Source organism: Zeugodacus cucurbitae, chromosome 4, assembly GCF_028554725.1.
Source record: "Zeugodacus cucurbitae isolate PBARC_wt_2022May chromosome 4, idZeuCucr1.2, whole genome shotgun sequence".
NCBI lineage: Eukaryota > Metazoa > Arthropoda > Insecta > Diptera > Tephritidae > Zeugodacus > Zeugodacus cucurbitae.
The window spans coordinates 48,432,378-48,453,078 of NC_071669.1; the positions used below are offsets into that span (position 1 = coordinate 48,432,378).

Genomic DNA, 20,701 nt, shown 5'->3' on the forward strand with positions numbered 1-20,701 from the left:
AATCATAAGCATAGTAGTAATGGTCTATATTAAGAAAAAAATAACCCTTTTTGTCGACAATGTATTAAAAAAAATGTATTAAAAAATATATGGACTTATATAACTGCTGTCGTAATTTAATCTACAAAAATATTTGTTATTTGTGAAATTAATTTTTTTCCTAAAACATGTTTTCGTAGTCTTCGTTTACGCCAATATTACTAATCAATATGTTGAGTAATCATTGTAAGTATGTAATAAATTATCAATACCCCCGGTAGTTCCAATTACAAAGCTAGATATGATTCACGCTAAAAGCCAAAATATTAGAATACTCAATTAATTAAATTTCATTTGAAAATTTTGGAAGAATTTGGAGTTACTGAATACATCAAGAAACTATTTGGTGGTAAATAAAATTGGAGGCTGACGTATTGTCGTCGAAATTATGAAAATAGGAAAATAATGTTTTTTTTTTAGTTTAGAAGGTCTCGAAAATGAAGATCGATAATAACGGTTGTCTATGGTATTTAGAAAGAGCAATTGGAAAAATGTGCATCCGATTTTGTTCCGGGCATATTTGACATTAATTTGAAATATTAGTGAGCATTTTTGACAGCTAGATCACTTAGAGATCACGTTCACGATCACGATTTCGCAAATATTTTGATTTTTGCTATGACATTACAGCAACAGAATCAGTGAAAATGTTGTGAAGTTCAATTATGATCTTCTGTTAATTAGTGAAAGTGTTCGATTAGCAAAGAAAAATGATACTAATACTATAGAACAATAACAACATAAAGTCTTTGAGAACGTAGTTTTAATAATACTGATCGCATGACATAAAACACTCAGTGAGGATCATGGGATCGTTGAAAACGTTCCCCAATACAACAAAACAAGAACAAGTTTCTCACAAAAAACAAGCAATTGCTATCGACAATTCTATAAATTTTACTACAACTAATAAATCCGCTGTCATTATAAGTTCAATATATTGATAACCAATGTATTCTTAGAAGTTATTGTTATTTTTGAAAGTTAAGTGATGAAATACCGTATCAACACAACTACTTATAGGCCCGTCCCTTAGGAAGTGTAACGTGTAATAGATGATTATCGGTAATTATATTTAATAGGTGCTTGGTTGAGTGTTACATTTTAATTAGTAGTACTAGATGGTACTCGGAAAAGTTGATATATTCAATCGTAATTTTTTAAGCTTTTTTTTAACTGATGTTCTAATCAAATGTATAAAAAAAATGAAAAGAAAACAAAAATCCAAAAATCCGTAAAAGAGTAAAACAATTATTTTAATAAATCTCAAATATTATGAAGAACGAAGACCAAGAAGAAGAATGCGACGCTCTAGAGCTATAGTGAATATTTCTCAATACAAAAAAACGCACATTTTGTTGTAATAAAAAGTACTGTTATTCTTCTGAGTAAACAATTTACGCTCACAATGCTACTCCAGACAAACACATGGGCTGGCTAAAACTGTAAAGCACTTGCATGAATATAACAAAATGCACTAAATAAGCAGAAAGAAAGTGATATAAAATACCTGAATGCCATTATTGTTGTTGTTACGTAATAAGAATTCACAAAAAATATTTTTTGGATTTTTTTTTTCGAAGTTGAACACATGAAATGTATGCCTTGGCATTTAAATGACTTTTAATTGGAATAATGCATGCACTTTTTACACTTTGATATATGTATATTTGTATATATGGATATATATCTGTATATATGTATACATATAGCAGTAACTCCATACGGTAGCGCTGCAGGCAATGCACGCCTGTCCAAACAATGCACACATCGCCTAAATCGCAAATTTGACAGCTGTTCCAGTCAGCTGTGCCAAATGTACATAACTATATATGTGCTCATGTACATATATTTAACATACACATTTATAACTGTTGCATTCCGGATGCTACTAAATTTATTGTAAGTAATTTTTTTATATCTTTAGAATATTTTTTATTATTTAATAAAAATTCACTTTTTGTGATAATTTTTTTTTTTATAAAAATTATATTTTTTTAATTATCACTTATTATTTTTTATTCATAATTTATTTTTTTATTATATAATTTATATTATTTTTAAAATCATTTTTTTTTTTTTATTATTTTTTGTTTTTAAATTAATTTTTTTTTTAATTTTAAATTATTATTTTTTTTCATTTTGTTAAATCATATTTATTTTTTCTAAAAAAATTGTAGTTCAATAAAAATATAATAAAAAACATCTAACTTACATTTCCCGCACTTGCACTGCCATTTGTGGAGCCGTTGTGCGTCTTGGCCGCGACCACAGTCATCTTGGGAAGATTTAGTCAACTCGCGTATTAAAATTTCATACAACACAACAAATCACAACAACAAAAATGCACAATAAATGCAATTAATAAAATTGAAATAAACAAATACGGATTTCGAGACTGCGCCGCTTTTTGTAACAAATCTCAAACTCGTTTTTTCGAGAGTGTCTTTTATGATTGTTCTAACGTTTCTTCACTGTTACTGCTTTTTGTGTCTTAACTGCTCGGCAGTTTTGCAGTACTTTGTGATGTTTATTGTTTGCACTGCAAATGTAGAATAAATTTAATTTCTAGCCGATTTTGCAAGCACGCCTCCCCAACTGCGCATTCCACTCAAACTTCAAAGAAGCATAACGCAAAAAAAAACGAAACAACAACAAACACAAAAAATAATAATTACAAAAAAAATAATAAAACAATAAAATCAACGCGTGGAAACTAAAGCAGTTAGCGAAAACTATAAGCCAAAAACAAAATTGATTTGCACTCACTCAAGCGGTCGCACACTCACTCACTCACGCGCTCAAGCGCTCACTCTGCCTAGTTTGGAGCACCTGTGCCGAGTGGCGCGCTGCTGCTGCTGTCAACGTCGCTCTACACCTGCAGCTTCAACACTCACATGTCAGTAAGTACTACACGCTCACACTTGGCTAAGTGGTCGTCGTGGAAGTAACCGTAATTGCGACAATTAAGCTTTTGCGGCTTGAAGTTGAAATTTGCGCTTTGTTTGTGCACTTATCGCACCGCATTTCTCAGCTCATTTAATTTAATTACACTAACAACATTTAACTCTCCATTTCAGCTAACTCGCGCTACCGCGTCGGCACTCAAAGCAATCAGTGTGTGTGTGTGTGTTTTGAGTGTAATTTGCTGTTGTGTCTTTCAGGTAGCAATTGCTTGTAGGCATTTTTCGCCGATGATAAGCAAATTTCATAATAATATGCACTTGAGTGCACACATCTGATAAGATCCAGCAGCTGTTTAGATTAGCGTACTATGAGTATTTTGGCCCGGTAGTAGCTGCTACTGCTTCGGCGATAATGTCGAAAGAGTATATACGATTTGATGTCGCCAGATAACGTGTAGCTAACTACACATTCTTACGCTTTAGTTTGCAAGTGTGACAATCGCTTTCGTTGAAAATTACACACAAATTAATTAAAATTAAAAAAAAAACAAGTAAGGAAAGGCTAAGTTCGGGTACAACCGCATATTTCAAAAGGTTCAAAGCCGGAAGCAATTTAATTACGTTAATAGACGAAATTCTGAATCGATTATAATCGGCCAGAAAAACGAAAATTGTTGTATTGGAGTTAGGGGAACTTATGTAACGGTTTAATCAAATTTTAACACCAAGTCATCCTTTAACTGAAATATATCATGTCCTTTATTATGGCTTGTATGAAGAGTCGGACGATAGACAGACATCAATTCTTCTTGTCATTCTGATCATTTCGATATACAGTAGTGGACAGTGAAATCCGGACAACTAAAAAATTATGTTTTTATACTCTCGCAACAAATGTTGCTATAGAGAGTATTATAGTTTTGTTCACATAACGGTTGTTTGTAACACCCAAAACTAAACGAGTTAGATATAGGGTTATATGTATATACCAAAGTGATCAGGGTGAAGAGTGGAGTTCAAATCCGAATGTCTGTCTGTCCGTCCGTTCGTCCGTCCGTCCGTCTGTGCAAGCTGTAACTTGAGTAAAAAGATATCTTGATGAAACTTGGCATACTCATTTCTTGGCACCATAGGAAGGTTGTTTTCGAAAATGAGCAAAATCGGACCACTGCCACGCCCACAAAGTGGCTAAAACCGGAAACACATAATGTTCCATAACTAAGCCATAAATAAAGCTATGAAAATAAAATTTGGAATAAGGGATCCCACTATGAAGGGACATATTTGGATGTAATTTTTTTCGGGGAGGTGGGCGTGGCCAAATAGGTTTTTTATACATATCTCGCAAACCAATAGAGCTATATAAACCAAACTTTCTGCAGTCGTTTTTTAGCCACTTCTTAATATAGTCCAAAAATGAAAGAAATCGCAAAGCAACCCCATACGATTCAGCTGCTTCACTGTTCTTTAAACACTTTCATTATTGAACCGTTCATCAGTTCTTCTCCTTATGTAGAACATACCGTCGCTACAAAAGAGTTAAATTTGGACTCATCTGAGATAACAGTTCGCCTACCAAGATAAGTCCAGTTTTGATATAGTTTTACCATCATAAACGCTTTCGACGCATATTTGAGGTTAAAAGTGACTTTTTGGCGACCCTAACCAACCTCTTGAAGACTTCGGTTCTTCAGTACCGAAATTTTCAAATAACTCTACTTTAATGTCCTCAGCAGTTTTGTAGCGATCCCTCAAGCTGATATGTTGTATCACCCGATCTTCTCTTGAAATTGTCTTCTTCTTTGCTCCAGAGTCAGTTTTTATCTTAAGAGACCTGGTTCTATCGAAATTTTTGGGAAATTTTCCGATGGATGACTCACTGAAGCCAACTCTAACTATTACAAATTTTCCGAATGGTCAAATTTTCTTTTCGCAAACTCAAAATATTACTCTTTTTCATTTCGGGCAAATTCGGCACATTTAAGCTTTAACGAAGCACGAGCACAAAATAAACTATGAAGGTCTTGAGAAGAAAATTAAAATGCTCTAAAACGTTTACTGAGCACATATTTATGTGAAATAATAAGCCTTTCGACAATAAATTACAATTGCCGGTTGTAATCGGGCTCTTAATACGAACCGACGGGTTGTCTAGATTTGTGTGTTACTGTATATTATAAAGTTATGATAAAAAGTTGAGTGTTAGTTATATGATAACACACCACGTTAAAAGTGCTTACAATCACGTGAGATCTTGTGTTGTTGTTAACTTAACAATCTTAAAAGAATGTTTACCGCAGCCGTATGCCTATATGAAGATCCCTTAGTTTGTCATGAGTTTGACCTAGACCATTTTTCTAAGCGTGATAGAGAGGTAACGTCAATCGCACAATTGTTGTTCTAAGATAACGGCATCATGCTGCTAAGCCATTTGGAGGCAGCTTACACTGTTTATTAGACGCACCTTCGCTTCCTACATATTTGTTGATAGCGTCGCATGTTATCAGTTATATAGAGGCTGCTAAGCTGCCTCCTAACGACTGCTATCATTTATCACAAATTTTTCCAAATCCGAATAAAGAATGGAGTACACATATTTTTACAGTGCGTTATGTTGTGCTTTCCAAATGTTTATTTATAGAGATTTGCACAGTTTGAACCAGATTGAACTAGATTAATCCAGTGATGGACAATATATAAATTTTAGTAGAAGCGGATAGAAACGAACCTATGTTATAAATTTTCGCTCTCCATCAACGGAGTGGAGGCCTTCCCCTTCCTCGGTGGAGTGTTTTCGTCCATTCGGACAACATGACCTAGCCAGCGTAGCCGCTGTTTTTTTATTCGCTGGACTATGTCAATGTCGTTATATAGCTCGTACAGCTCATCGTTCCATCGTCTGCGGCATACGCAGTTGCCAATGTTCTGACGACCAAAAATCTTGCGCAAAATTTTCCTCTCGAAAACTCCTAGTGTCGTCTCATCTGATGTTGACATCGTCCAAGCTTCTGCACCGTAGAGCAGGACGGGAGTGTTAAGCGACTTGTAGAGCTTGATTTTGGTTCGTCGAGAGAGGACTTTACTGTTCAATTGCCTACTCAGTCCAAAGTAGCACCTGTTAGCAAGAGTGATTCTGCGCTGGATTTCGAGGCTGACATTGTTGGTGTTGTTTATACTGGCTCCCAGGTATACGAAATTATCTACTACTTCAAAGTTATGACTGTCAACAGTGACGTGGGAGCCAAGATGCGAATGCGCCGACTGTTTGCTTGATGACAGGAGATATTTCGTCTTGTGCTCATTCACCTCCAGACCCATTCGCTTCGCCACCTTATCCATGCGGGAAAAAACAGAACAAGCGGCGCGGTTGCTGCTTCCGATGATATCAATATCATCGGCGTACGCCAGGAGCTGTGCACCCTCTCCAATTATCTCTGCAGCTCTTATAATTTTTTCCACCATCAAGTTAAAGAAGTCGCACGATAGTGAGTCACCTTGTCTGAAACCTCGTTTGGTATCGAACGGCTCGGAGAGGTCCTTTCCAATCATGACGGAGGTTTTGGTGTTGCTCAGCGTCAACTTGCACAGCCGTATTAGTTTTGCGGGGATACCAAATTCAGACATCGCGACATAAAGGCAGCTCCTTTTCGTGCTGTCGAAAGCAGCTATAAAATCGACAAAAAGGTGATGTGTGTCGATCCTCTTTTCACGGGTCTTCTCCAAGATTTGGCGCATGGTGAATACTCAGTTTAAATTTGAATTCGATCGGCCAATTTCTGGTTTCAAGAAAAACGCGTTTAATGTTTCGACTATAGCGGCATATATCTGCGAGAAGTCGCCCTTTAGAACGCTGCCATTCAAAGACTATTCAAGATACAATCTTACCGCTTTCAACAGGATTGAAAATATAAACTATCGAATAAGCAAACAATATTTTGAAAATGTCACACTGGTAAAGGCCCTTAAAGCGGTTCCTACGCGAAATATATATATCTATATATATATACATATATATAACTAGAAAAATACTGCTCGCCTCACTAAGTATGATGTTTCTTGGCACCATGAGAGGGTTTGTATTGTATGTATGTGATTGGCGTTGCAACCGTTTAGCCGGTTATAGCCGAATCGACGATAGTGCGCCACCTGTCTCTCTCCTTTGCAGTTCGGCGCCAGTTGGAGATCCCAAGTGTAACCAGGTCGCTCTCCACCTGGTCCCTCCAACGGAGTGGAGGCCTTCCCCTTCCTCGGCTTCCTCCGGCGGGTACTGCATCGAACACTTTCAGGGCTGGAGTGTTTTCGTCCATTCGGACAACATGACCTAGCCAGCGTAGCCGCTGTCTTTTTATTCGCTGAACTATGTCAATGTCGTCGTATAACTCGTACAGCTCATCGTTCCATCGTCTGCGGTATTCGCCGTTGCCAATGTTCTGAGGACCATAAATCTTGCGCAAAATTTTCCTCTCGAAAACTCCTAGTGTCGTCTCATCTGATGTTGACATCGTCCAAGCTTCTGCACCGTAAAGCAGGACGGGAATGATAAGTGACTTGTAGAGCTTGATTTTGGTTCGTCGAGAGAGGACTTTACTGTTCAATTGCCTACTCAGTCCAAAGTAGCACCTGTTGGCAAGAGTTATTCTGCGCTGGATTTCGAGGCTGACATTGTTCGTGTTGTTGATGCTGGTTCCCAGGTATACGAAATTATCTACGACCTCGAAGTTATGACTGTCAACAGTGACGTGGGAGCCAAGACGCGAATGCGCCGACTGTTTGTTTGATGACAGGAGATATTTCGTCTTGTCCTCATTCACCTCCAGACCCATTCGCTTCGCCTCCTTATCCATGCGGGAAAAAGCAGAACAAACGGCGCGGTTGTTGCTTCCGATGATATCAATAAGATGGAACGAAATCCGACTATCGAGTACAAAATGGCGTTAACCGAAAAGCTATAAAGCGATATATCCTATAAATAAAGCAATGAAAATTTGATACTATAAATTGGGCGTAGCCCCTTACTGGACACATTACCCTTTAGAATAAATAATTGAATAACGAACACCACCCCTACAAAGTTTATGTTGAAAACTACTAACAGTGCGTTAACTCACTTGCGAAAAATGCCACTTTTGGGTCAAACCATAATAAAACCATAAAATTTTTCCTTTAATAATGTGTCTCTATGCCGAACATGGGTGAAACGTATCATGTCTTCACCCAAAAATCAGTTGTGCTTTATCGTATATATAATGCTTCTATATGCAAAGAAGCTGCTCAGTTTAATAATTCTTAATTCCATTAATGCGACACTTAGCGGATATTATTTAGTTGAATATAGAAGTAAACTTAGTCGATAGTCATTTGTCACTGTCACAGATCCGAAAAATACGATAGGTACAGTAGCAAGTCGAAGAACAAATCATGAAGTTTCGCTATAATTTTTATTGATTTGTGACACGGTCCAGTATCTTGAAGAAACGTCACTTGTTACTACTTCAAAAGTAGCACCTTTTCCAAGATTTTATCCATATAAGTCCCTAATAAAGATATATAGTTAACGAAACTAATTCCATACGACTCCAGGTATGCATATGTACTTGTCTTTTGAAGGTTATACTAAACTATAAAGAAATGGATTTAATTATATGTTATATATATATGTATGATTTAGAAATTGAATCGGATTTGAAATTAAAAGCGTTTTTTTTTCAATACCATAAAATATACAAATATTTAAAAATAACGTATTTTTTTTAATTTAGTAAATTCAAGGTCAACAAACTAATTTCATGTTTAAATTAGGTTTATATTATGTACAAAAATAAATACATATGTATATACAATTAAATAAATTGTGATTTTACAATAGCAACCGCATCAAACCACAAATAGACCAACATCCGGAAGTGGAGCCCTTGAATTAGAGCAATAACACTGGACTAACTCGTTCTACGCACAAATAAATTTGTAATGGTTACCCACATCCTAAATGAGTTGCACAAACACAAACACACACAAGTACAATAGATTAGTGCATTATGCTGAATTTGTGCTAGTTTACGCTAAAGCTAAAATGTAAACTAAATTGTTTGAAAAAAAGAGTATTTGCAATTTTATTAAATTGAATTAAACGTGAAGAGCAGCGACGTGCGATACAATAGGTTTACACAGTATGTGTGCGCTTTTATCACTAAATTGTATCTAGTTGCAACGCTGAGTCTACAATTCTCGTTACAGTTGTATGTATGTAGCGTTTCAGTAGGTAATGCAATGATACGATTTCCATATAGAAGCCGCCAAATGATCTCATAATAAAATCTTTTTGTGACACGATTTGCAATAATCAAATATGTAAATATTCTTGAGAGCTGTGTCAGAATATATATTGAATTATTGAGAAATATAAATATATGTGAAACCCTTAAGTCGGATGTATTAATTTAAAAGATGCGTTTGAAGTATGCTCTGGGTCACTACAGTCGATAAGTGGGGGGAGACCGGTCAAGCTATTTATTAATAGCGCTAATTATCTACTTCTACTGTCACTCAATAGAAGGGACTGTAGGAGTTTGGTGGGAATACTCATTGGCCACTGTCTGGTGGCGGCACACGTCTACAAAATGGGACTTACGGATGGAGATGACTGCGGGAAATGTCAGGAGCAATGTGCAAGAGAAACAATGGAGCATCTCTTATGCACTTGACCTGCATTGTCAAGGCAATCTGGAAAAGGTATAGACAGTAAAACCACAAAACCTTAAAAAATTGGCGTCAAGCGCAGGCATCCTAAAGGGTGACTACTCCTCTGACACTCTGGTATCGCAAAGGACCAAAACTGGTCTATTTGTGGCTTATTAGCCTGCAAGTATAACCTAACCTAACCTATTTACTTTAAAGAGTGTTCTAACTCGCCAGCCTACATATTTTACCGGCTATGTGAATTTGCTTATTGATGGATCAAGAGCAAGAGAACGAAAGAGAACCTAAAACACCGAACGGGATGATTCAGAAGCTTATACCTATTCAGAGAGTATCAAAAAGGTCAAATATATTTGAAAAGCAGATGGTACTTTGTTCGAAGATGAGATCTATTTAACTATTTATTCTCCTCAGATAATTGATCAACATCTATCAAAAAATTCTTTAAGCAGGTTCACCTTCATGATTTCTTCTTGATGACTAGATGAATAATACATTTTTTAAAAGCAGTAGATACACATTCTCGGTGCAAGTTCAATAGTGTCGAGTAGGATTTCTTCACATCAATAATCATTTCTTTTTAATAGAAGATAGTTCTGTCGAAATATTAATTGCTTTTAATTCAAAATTTATATTGGTTCCTTCAAATCCATAGTGTATTATCCACATACTCGCATAGAAACAAATTTAAACATTCATCGTGTGGTGTCTCTTCCTTGTTATTTTTACCATTGTTGACTCTTCCAATTGCTTCCCAACCAAAACACTATTCAATCATAATAAAGTCACCGAAATTGTAGCGGTTCATTAGTTTGCGTTGATGGAATTCTATTGAAATAATTTTGGGGGAACTCACTCTCGTTAAGCTTATTAGAGTTATTTACCGCATAATTTCTTCAATACGACATTTGATATGTTAAATTTGAAAATATCGTTTTCATTGTCACAGATTTAACAATAATACATTTACAGATATTTTAATTATAAGCTTTATTGAGATATTCTACATATTTAGAAATAATAAATAATCATTCGAATATTTAACGGTTGCTGAGTGCGATACTTTACTATTTAATCGTCGATTTTAGGGTGCACAAAAATAAATCGGTAAAACTAAAAAAAATACCAAATATTTTTCTCGAACAACACAATGTCAAGATCATCAATAGAAGAAGGTGAGGAGAGACAACATTTTACCCTTCCTAGTAAGACTGATTATTTGATAAATTTCAAGGTTGATAATGTCTAATTCTACTTTGTACAAAACATGGGATAGAGAAGTGAATCCGTACGGACTAAAATAACCCTTCCTCTAATACTTCCAGCCTTTGGATCAGCATTTTAACTCAACCTAACCTAGACAAATCAAAAGTATCGGTTTCTTAAACCTTTGATCAGTGTTATCGATATCGTCATATTTTACAACGTGAAGTATTTTTTTGCTCTGACTGACTCTGAGAAAATTTACTGAAGCATCATTTAGAAAGAAGTTTTTATAAAGGTTATTAAATATCTAAGCACCGCAAGTCGAGTATATTTATATGTCGCTTTCTTTTTCAACTCTCCATTATAATTATTATACTCTCGCAAAGTTGCTTGGTATACGTGTTTCCTGGCACCATAGGAAGGTTCCTTTCGAAGATGGGCGCAATCGGACTGCTGCCACGCCCACAAAATGGCGAAAACACATAAAGTTCCATAACTAAGCCATAAATAAAGCTATGAAAATTTGGTACAAAGGATAGCAATATGAAGGGGCATATTTGGTTGTAATTTTTTTTTTGGAGAAGTGGGCGTAGCCCCGCTCCCTACTAAGTTTTTTTGTAGATATCTCGTTAACTACTAAAGCTAGAAATCTCGTTTTTAAGGTACTACCTTATATGGAGCAAATCGGATTATAACCACGCCTATCTCCCATATAAAGGTTATGTTGAAAACTACTAAAAGAAAAACACCAGAAACCTTAAATTTCATTAGAAAGATGGTACAGAAGGGCTTCACTCAAATTGGTATACAAAATTTTAAATGGGCGCGGCATTGCCTACTTATGGGTCAAAAACCTTATTTCGGAAACTACTCGAACAATTTCAATCATAAGCGCTAGGGAAGATATCAGAACAGAACTTTGCACAAATACTGCATTTATAGTGTGGCATCGACCTCCTAAAAATCGCCGAAATCGGACCATAGATTTTCAACGCCTCATATATGGAACATGAGGACCTCAGTGCTTCTAATACATTTTTTACTGAAAATATAGGTAAGTCTGTCTTATGTTTTGAACAAATTCATTGGGAATCTTTTTCTTCTAATAATAAAAATCCAAATCCAAAAATTACATAATAGGATCCATATACATATACATAATATCAGAATTTCCAACTTTCAATGGACTTTATACCATATATATCACGAATATGTGAGTCCAATTGTGTCTTATATTAATAAAATTAAATAAATAAATTGCGAGAGTATAAAATGTTCGGTTACATCTGAACTTAGCCCTTCCTTACTTGTTTACACCAGATTTTGATTTGAAATAAAATTTTGTAATCACCGTCGGCTCTACGAAGCGAAACGAAAAGGCTACGACTGAAATTACAGACTCTCATTGTCGGCTGTTTAGCTGTGTTGTTGTAGCTAGGCGCTTGCCTGTTCCCTTAAAACAAGAATTTTGTCAGAGTCGATAACCTATAGTCCTTTTCTTCCGTTTTTGGGCATAACTAGAACTCTAAAATCATTTTTATATTTTTTATAACGGGATTAATGCCGTTCTGCGTTATCGATCTTTGAAATATGAAGTGGAAAGTGATACACGTGAAGGGAAATTTAAATATTTTTATTTCTATATGTAAATGTCTCTCAAATTTATTACACTTTGCGAAAATATAGGTGTGTCGTGAATACAAAATAGTAATATTTATACACAAAGCAATTGGCACGCCCAACATTGCCTCACTCGCCGCCTACAACTTGACACTGATGCGCAAGGAGAGCATTTACGCAAGCAAAATAAATATATGTAGACATTTTGATTATTACTTTTCGTCCAAAATTAGCATAAATGCAATAGAACAAATGCTTGGCAATCATTCAATTAAAGCGGCTTACAAACCAAACCCGCTCTTCAACCCCTCCCGCATAGTTAGAGCAACAACTCGCACACCGGCGCTCATTGGCTCTTGACATTTTTAGGTGGCGTGAGTTCACTTAAGCTCTGCTTAATTTCGGACTATTTTGCTAGTTTAGCTCATCCCCTGTGTCAACTAAATAACTGTACTTTGCATATGCGAGTGCCATATGTGCGTGTATTTGTTGGTGTGCATAAATGACCACCCACCCACCTTCATTCCAAGGCAAATTCTCACAGTCGACAGTCCAAGCGGTGCTACACGGCGTATGAGTACGCTGCTATGCGCGTGTATAGAATCAGTCCCACCTACATACGTGCATCACGTACACTCATTTATCCGTTGTTGTCAATATTTTTCATTGCAAAATTTGTTTGCTGTCATTATTTTTTCACACACAAATATTTCAAATTTTTATGAAAGTAATTGTTGTTTTTGTTTTCAGTATTTTTTTGGAATTCCATTGGGATTATGCCAGGCATTGACGGTCTCACACCAGTTGATTGTCACGTTCATTATCGTTCAGTTGTTTAGAGGTTCCATTTATTTGTTAATTTGTTTCTTTTTTTTTAATTGAGGAAAGCATTTCTAGGTACGTGCTCGCGCAAACTATCATTTACATATCATTGTGCTTGCAAGTAAGTAAATTAATTAATTACACCGATTGCATATCATAAATTTCCACTAAATTACGTACACACATACACATACAATATATACACATAAGTGTTAGATTCACTTGATCCTCGTGAAATATTGTTGTTGTGTTTTTTGTTGTTTCTGTAACTCATTCAATTTCAACATGTCCATTAGGGTGGAATAAATCGTATAAATCTCACGCTCAGAACATATTGCACAGCGAGTATTGTTTTGACTGTGATTTGTAAGGCCTATCACTAATTGAGTGAGATCAGAATGACTAAACGAATTGTTCTCCAGATGTCTTTTTCTTCGTCCGTCAGATCATGCCACAGTCTGTGAAGCTATAACTTGGATAAAAGTGGAAATATCGTGATGAAACTAATTACTCGTGTTACTTAGTATTTTAAAAAATAATCCTGAACTCTCCCCACAATAGCTTATTGAGGCAATGTATTGTATATATCTCATAAAGTATTAAAACCACATCAATTACCTTTTTCTAGAAAATATGAAATAAACCTTTATCGAACAATAGACACAACAAATCAATAATAATATTCACTGCAATAAAAAATGAAAATACAACAATGACATTCTTCTCACCAAATACACTATGGAAATCACAACAAGATACTATCATAAATTGCATTATATGTATGTCTAAACTTATTTAACCCTTTTCCGGTCGACTCACAGCGGAAGTACTAAATTCTGAATTGAGAAAGAGTCGAAATCTGGAGTACAGTATGAGACATATATGCCCGCAGAGATATCGAATTAATGGATATCGTTCGATAATCGCAAGCGGCATCATCGATATATCTGCGGGCATATACATATGTCTCATACTGTACAATTGGTACTATTGAGTATACAAACACAGTGACGTTTCATTTAAATCCGTTTATCTCGCCAAAAACGCCTCAATTCGACTGTCCAATAGAATCACGCTATGCCCAGCTGAGCGGAATCATCTATATAGTAACTATAAGTTACCCAAGTTACCCATTTAATTTTCATCAATTTCTGTGAAGTTATACCTTCTTCTGGAAAATAAAGTGCCCAATTTTGAATATCTAAAATGGTAAGTATCGATGTTGTTTCGATTTTACTGTTCATTTTTGTGCGTGGTGAAATTTCACTGACATTCAAACGAGTGTTTACATAAAAATTGAGGTTAGGTTTGTTTATTTATTTAGTAGTAGCCAATTTTGCATATAGAACCCGTGTTTTAACTTGCCCTCGTCCTCGGAACCCGGCGAATCCTGACGATAACAGCGACATTCTATCTCTGACCCATTCGCTCAGCGTAGTTCTTCAAAAGGAAGCAATTGATTTGGCGAAGGCATCAAAAATGATTGGGACGTTGCTTGCCACGTTCGACCATGGTCGACAAACGAAACGCGAAAATTACGACGTGAAAACTTGCGAAGATTACTACAGGGTCTCTGTCTACATACCTCTGCTGGATACCATCAAAGAAGATTTGGAAGCTCGTTTTTCACAAGAAGTTTTGGATGGTTACCAATTGGTTACCAAAATTTGTACTGTATTTCTCTCGCAATAATAAGTTTGAAACCCAAATCGAAGGATAAATTCAATTCCACCCACGCAGCTTTTAGAGCAGATATAAAGACGTAATATATTAATTGATTCAATGTTTGTTGAGCTGTGACCTAGACATCAGCAGTTTTTTCTAATAATTGAAAGTGAATTTAAGCCAGCAAATATAAAAAATATTTATTTCAAGAAGTGTTTTTTTGGAAATGCCATTACAGAAAAATGTCACTATATTTTCAGTATACCCTAATGTATATTAGTATATATATGTAGTTTAATAAATTATAGGAGATCATTAATAGTTTTTCACACGACAGATGAATCAAAAAATATGCATGATATCATTGATAAATATCACGTTTAAATAACACATTTTCAAGTCATGAAGTTTGGATAGTTCATCCCATAATTTCTAAGCTTTTCAAGTGGCTTCCCAGAAAAGTTATCCCAAATGCCCGGACAGGCCGAAAACAATTTTCTTTTTAACGTTCTTACGTGAGATATAAACTCAGTAAAATCTTCCATTCAAAATAAAACTTAAAAATGCATCAAATATCTTTCTTTTAGATCTGTAACTTATATAGTAATTGTAAAATAAAAATGAATTATTATTACATTATAACTAATACATATTTTTTAATCCATGGTAAATTATCATCATCGTCATAATCGCATTACACCTTTGAGAAGTAGAAAATAGGATTTTTTAAAGAATAAAGTGATCGCATTCTAAACGCCTATAATTATGCAATATATATTATGTTAAATACAGACCAAATTTCAGCAAATCAATTAGCAAATATCTGTCGCAAATTAGTTGAATATACAAATACAGTCGACTTTCTTTAACTCGAATCACCATAATCCACAAAAAAACTTCGAGTTAGAGAGACTTCCGAGTTACGGAAGGTAATTTGTATGAAATTTGACTTCTATTACCAATTCAAGAGTTTGAGTTATGAAGAACTTCGAGTTGCAGCAGTTCGAGTTATGGAAGTTCAACTGTATACACTTTCATGGATTCATTTTATCAATATTATCAACAACCAACTAAGCTATTGTACGAATGGATGTCGAATCTTCAGGTCCAAAATGAAAAATTAATTGTTCTAGAAGCAAATATTAAAATTGGGATCAATTAGTAAAGGCAAGAATTTGCTTCCTCGTTATTTAGAAGACAAATGTACTATAATAATCTTTACACATAGCAATAATGCTAATACTTTGCCAGTAAAAAACACAGTTAAACAGTAGATTGAAATTTTGTGATATCGTGTGGTTTAAGAGCTTCATTTAATGCTGTTACTACTAACTGATTTATTACTCTTTCTGGATGCCTTGAATCTCTAGGTTGATTGGATTCTGATGAATTCATTCTTCAACCTGACTTCTTGGACTTTGAGTTCATTTTCTCAACAACTGATTCTTCTTCTTCTTAACTGGCGTAGAAACCGCTTACGCGGTTATAGCCGAGTCCACAACAGTGCGCCACGCATCTCTCCTTTTGGCGGTTTGGCGCCAATTGGTAATACCAAGTGAAGACAGGTCCTTCTCCACCTGGTCCTTCCACCGGAGTGGAGGTCTCCCTCTTCCTCGGCTTCCACCAGCGGGTACTGCATCGAAAACTTTCAGAGCTGGGGCACTTTCATCCATTCGAACAACATGACCCAGCCAGCGTAGCCGCTGTCTTTTTATTCGCTGGACTATGTCTATGACAACTGATTAGATAGTATATCTAATCGTTTCAATGGTATAAATGAAGACGCGAACAAGGCCCAGTTATTGTAAATTAATTAATGGTATTATACAAAGGGTTTCAATTCCTAAAATTCGCGTTTAGTAAACTTCTTCGTTCCAACATTCGTAAATAGCTACGAAAATTACGTTAATATCTTAAAAAATTAATAGTAAAGTGATTTACCTAAAGCCTCTCTTAGTACATCACCTATAGCAAGCAACTTTATTTGGAAGTACTTTTATTTTCCATCTCTAAACTCAACCAGTTTATATGTTTCGACTTCCGAAAGTCTCTACTTTCCTTTTTTTTTGGAGTATATTTGAAGATGATAATACTAAATGGCTTGATCTCACGCGACAAACAGCCAAATAATATGTATACTTTTTCTTTAGTACTGACCCTGACTAGAATACTATCAAAGTTTCAAGACATTTTTCTGTCAATCATTAATCATTATTATGTTAACGGTTCCAAGGTGACGTTACATCTGTTTATTTTAATTAGAATGGAAAATATTTAATTTTCCATTTCGAGAAACATTATTTTCTATTTTTTGAGATTCGCATGTAATTACTTTCATCGACCACCTCTAATATGATAAAAGAATTAATAAACAATATTAATGTTCCTTTATAGGTCGGTTAGACGTTGACATCAAAGCCTAGTGCCCTTATTTGACGATGAAAAAGTTGTTCGACAGTTGCCAAAGTAACGCTCCGGCTCACTCAGCTTGTGAAATGACCGATAAATAGAATGGAATACACTAGGAAGTAGTCCCGCACCCACCGTATTAACCAGTCCCACATCAACTATTTTTCCTTTCCCAGAAACAAAAAGTACCTCGTTCAAAATGGAAATGAACGCCTATATTAAAGGCATCCATACATTTTTTAAACCATATTAAAATATATATTTTTGAAATACAATAAATTTTAGACGTTACATTGTAATATTCGGAATATCAACTCTGTATATGTAAAATTAAATAACTTCCTTCGTAATTCGATTGTGAAATTGTTAACTAATTTGTTTTTAACGAAAAGCTGTTATAAGTGAGTCATTTAAATTTAATGTGTCAACTATTTATAGATGATAGCTAAGCCATTAGTAGTATGTCGAGCGTATCGAGTAAACAAGTCCCACAATAACACGATTAACATAACACTTATATGAATGTTTATATATCTAGATTTGCTGTAATAAATATTTGCTGTTATTATTATTTAATATGCCTAATTATTCCGTTTTTCACTTTATACAATCAATTCAATGACGATCACACATTTGAGGTCTCAACAATATTTACCTGCTCGATATGTACGTCACAGAGAAGTGTTAAATCCGCAGACATGTGGTCAGCAACAAATTTGTTGATTCAATCAGTTTGAACTTATATACTATAGTTAAAATCGATTTTGTTACAATGAAACGGAGAAAAAAGCAAAATCGTTAAATCACATTGTTCGTTGCTGATTTCACGGAATCTCATTAACATGCCGAGAGCGTGATACCCCCTATTATTCAGTGTGATATTTACCCCATGCAGTAGTATTTACCACAGCAACTGGGCTTATAATTATTGTTTAAAAGCTACAATTTTTCAAGTGCTAGTTTTCAGTTAATATAGCACATATGTATATAGAGTAATCATAGCATTTTACTTTAGACACAAACAAGTGAGTAATAAGGGTAATTAGAACGTAGTTCTAAAACAAGGGTAGTTGGATAAGTTTGTAATTATTTATTATTTTTTTCCACAGGATTGGACAAAATTTCTTTTAAAATGTTGCAGTAAATACTTACTACTCTATTTATGGAGAGACATATTGATAAAGGGGTTAAAAGCTACCAGAGGTATGTATGTATGTATGTGATTGGCGTTCAGCCGGTTATAGCCGAATCGATGAGAGCGCGCCACTCTTCTCTTTTCTTCGCAGTTCGGCGCCAGTTGGAGATCCCAAGTGTAACCAGGTCGTTTTCCACCTGGTCCCTCCAGCGGAGTGGAGGCCTTCCCCCTCCTCGGCTTCCTACGGCGGGTACTGCATCTAACACTTTCAGAGCTGGAGCGTTTTCGTCCATTCGGACAACATGACCTAGCCAGCGTAGCCGCTGTCTTTTTATTCGCTGAACTATGTCAATGTCGTCGTACAGCTTGTACAGCTCATCGTTCCATCGTCTGCGGTATTCGTCGTTGCCAATGTTCTGAGGACCATAAATCTTGCGCAAAATTTTCCTCTCGAAAACTCCTAGTGTCGTCTGATCTGATGTAGACATCGGCCAAGCTTCTGTACCATAAAGCAGGACGGGAATGATAAGCGACTTTTAGAGTTTGATTTTGGTTCGTCGGGACTTTACTGTTCAATTGCCTACTCTGTCCAAAGTAGTACCTGTTGGCAAGAGTGATTCTGCGCTGGATTGGAGGCTGTTGTTCGTGTTGTTGATGCTGGTTCCCAGATATACGAAACTACCTGCTACTTCAAAGTTATAACTGTCAACAGTGTCGTCTGAGCCAAGACGCGAGCGCGGTGACTGTTCGTTTGATGACAAGAGATATTTCGTCTTGTCCTCAGATCCATTCGCTTCGCTTCCTTATCCAGACGGGAAAAAAGCAGAACAAACGGCGCGGTTGTTGCTTGCGAGACCACTTAACAGCAGTATTTGATGCTGTTTAGGTGCAATCCGAAGGAGTTTCTATGGCGTTTCGTGAATGTCGATGAAACATGGATCCACTGGTACACACCAGAAAGCAGAGCACAACGGACATCACTCGACAAATTTATTATAAATAAGTAAAATACTGTTCTAATGGCCGAATGGTGATGCCCACCATTGTCTAGTATTCATAAATTATCATGATCTACATTGACCACCTTGAGAAGATCAAAATGTACACATGGCGAAATAAAGGCCAAAATCGGCATCGAATTAAGAGGAAAACGGATAAATTTAGCGAAAAACAAAAACAAAATAGATTTCCGCTATAATAAATCGAACTCAAATAAACTCAGATTGGTTTCTTACGGCTGGATTCGACGATTCAGCTCAGAGAATATTTGAAAAGAAAATGGCAACTACTAAAAAGGCTTAAGACATTTCCAAATATGTGGAAGATGAAGGAACCACGTGAGGGGAGGAACTTTAGCAGATTGCGCACCATATATAATTTAAACTGAATACTTTTCGAGAAAATGTATGTCAAAACAAGTAAGGAAGTGCTTAGTTCTGGTGCAACCGAACATTTTATACTCTCGCAATTGATTTATTTATTTGTATTCGACAATTCGTCCTATATATTCGGCATAAAGTTCACTAGAATAACGAAAATCATTATATATAGTATATGGGAATGGGATAATTCCTGGACCGATTTCAATTATTTTTGCTATCAAGCTTTATTATATCCCCGATTTCACATTTCCTTAATTTTGCTAAGATATTTCACATATTAACCGATATATACGGGGCTAGAGGAAGTATTGACTTGATTTTGTTCATTTTTGCCACAGAGACACACTATTATACGAAACACATCTTCTTTGAATTTCTTTAGAATATCGGATAGCGTTGTCACAGTAGAAATGTAGTATTTGTGACCATATTTTCGACCATTTTCAAAATATACCATTCGGATGTCCAAAAAAAATGTGTGGTCCGAATTTCGTCTATTCAAGTCGGGTAGTTACTAAGATATGGCTTTTGAATTATAAGTGGGCAGCGCCACGCCCAATTTCCATTTTTTATACCAGTCTAAAGTTAGCTTTTCTATACCATGTTTACCATGAATTTTAAGATTTCTGGTGTTTTTCCTTACTGAATTAAACCAATTTTAGCCGTTGTCACCATAAACTTTGTATGGGAGGTAGGCGTGGTTATTAGCCGATTTCATATATGTACATGCTCCGTAGAGAAATGCCTAAAAGAAATTACTGTAGAAAGTTCGGTTGATATTGCATAAGTAGCTTATGATATATATATATAAAAAACTTATT

General features: G+C 35.6%; 1 protein-coding gene across 1 annotated transcript in view; it reads right to left on the minus strand.

Annotated features, from left to right (window-relative positions):
- Nucleotides 1-2,599, minus strand: part of LOC105220976 (proton-coupled amino acid transporter-like protein CG1139) — a 74,497-nt gene extending 71,898 nt beyond the window's left edge. The window contains exon 1 of the mRNA XM_029046114.2: nucleotides 2,255-2,599. Within this exon, the coding sequence (XP_028901947.1) occupies nucleotides 2,255-2,317 (63 nt within the window). The 5' untranslated portion in view covers nucleotides 2,318-2,599. The remainder of the gene's footprint in view (nucleotides 1-2,254) is intronic.
- Between the last annotated feature and the right edge of the window lie 18,102 nt (nucleotides 2,600-20,701).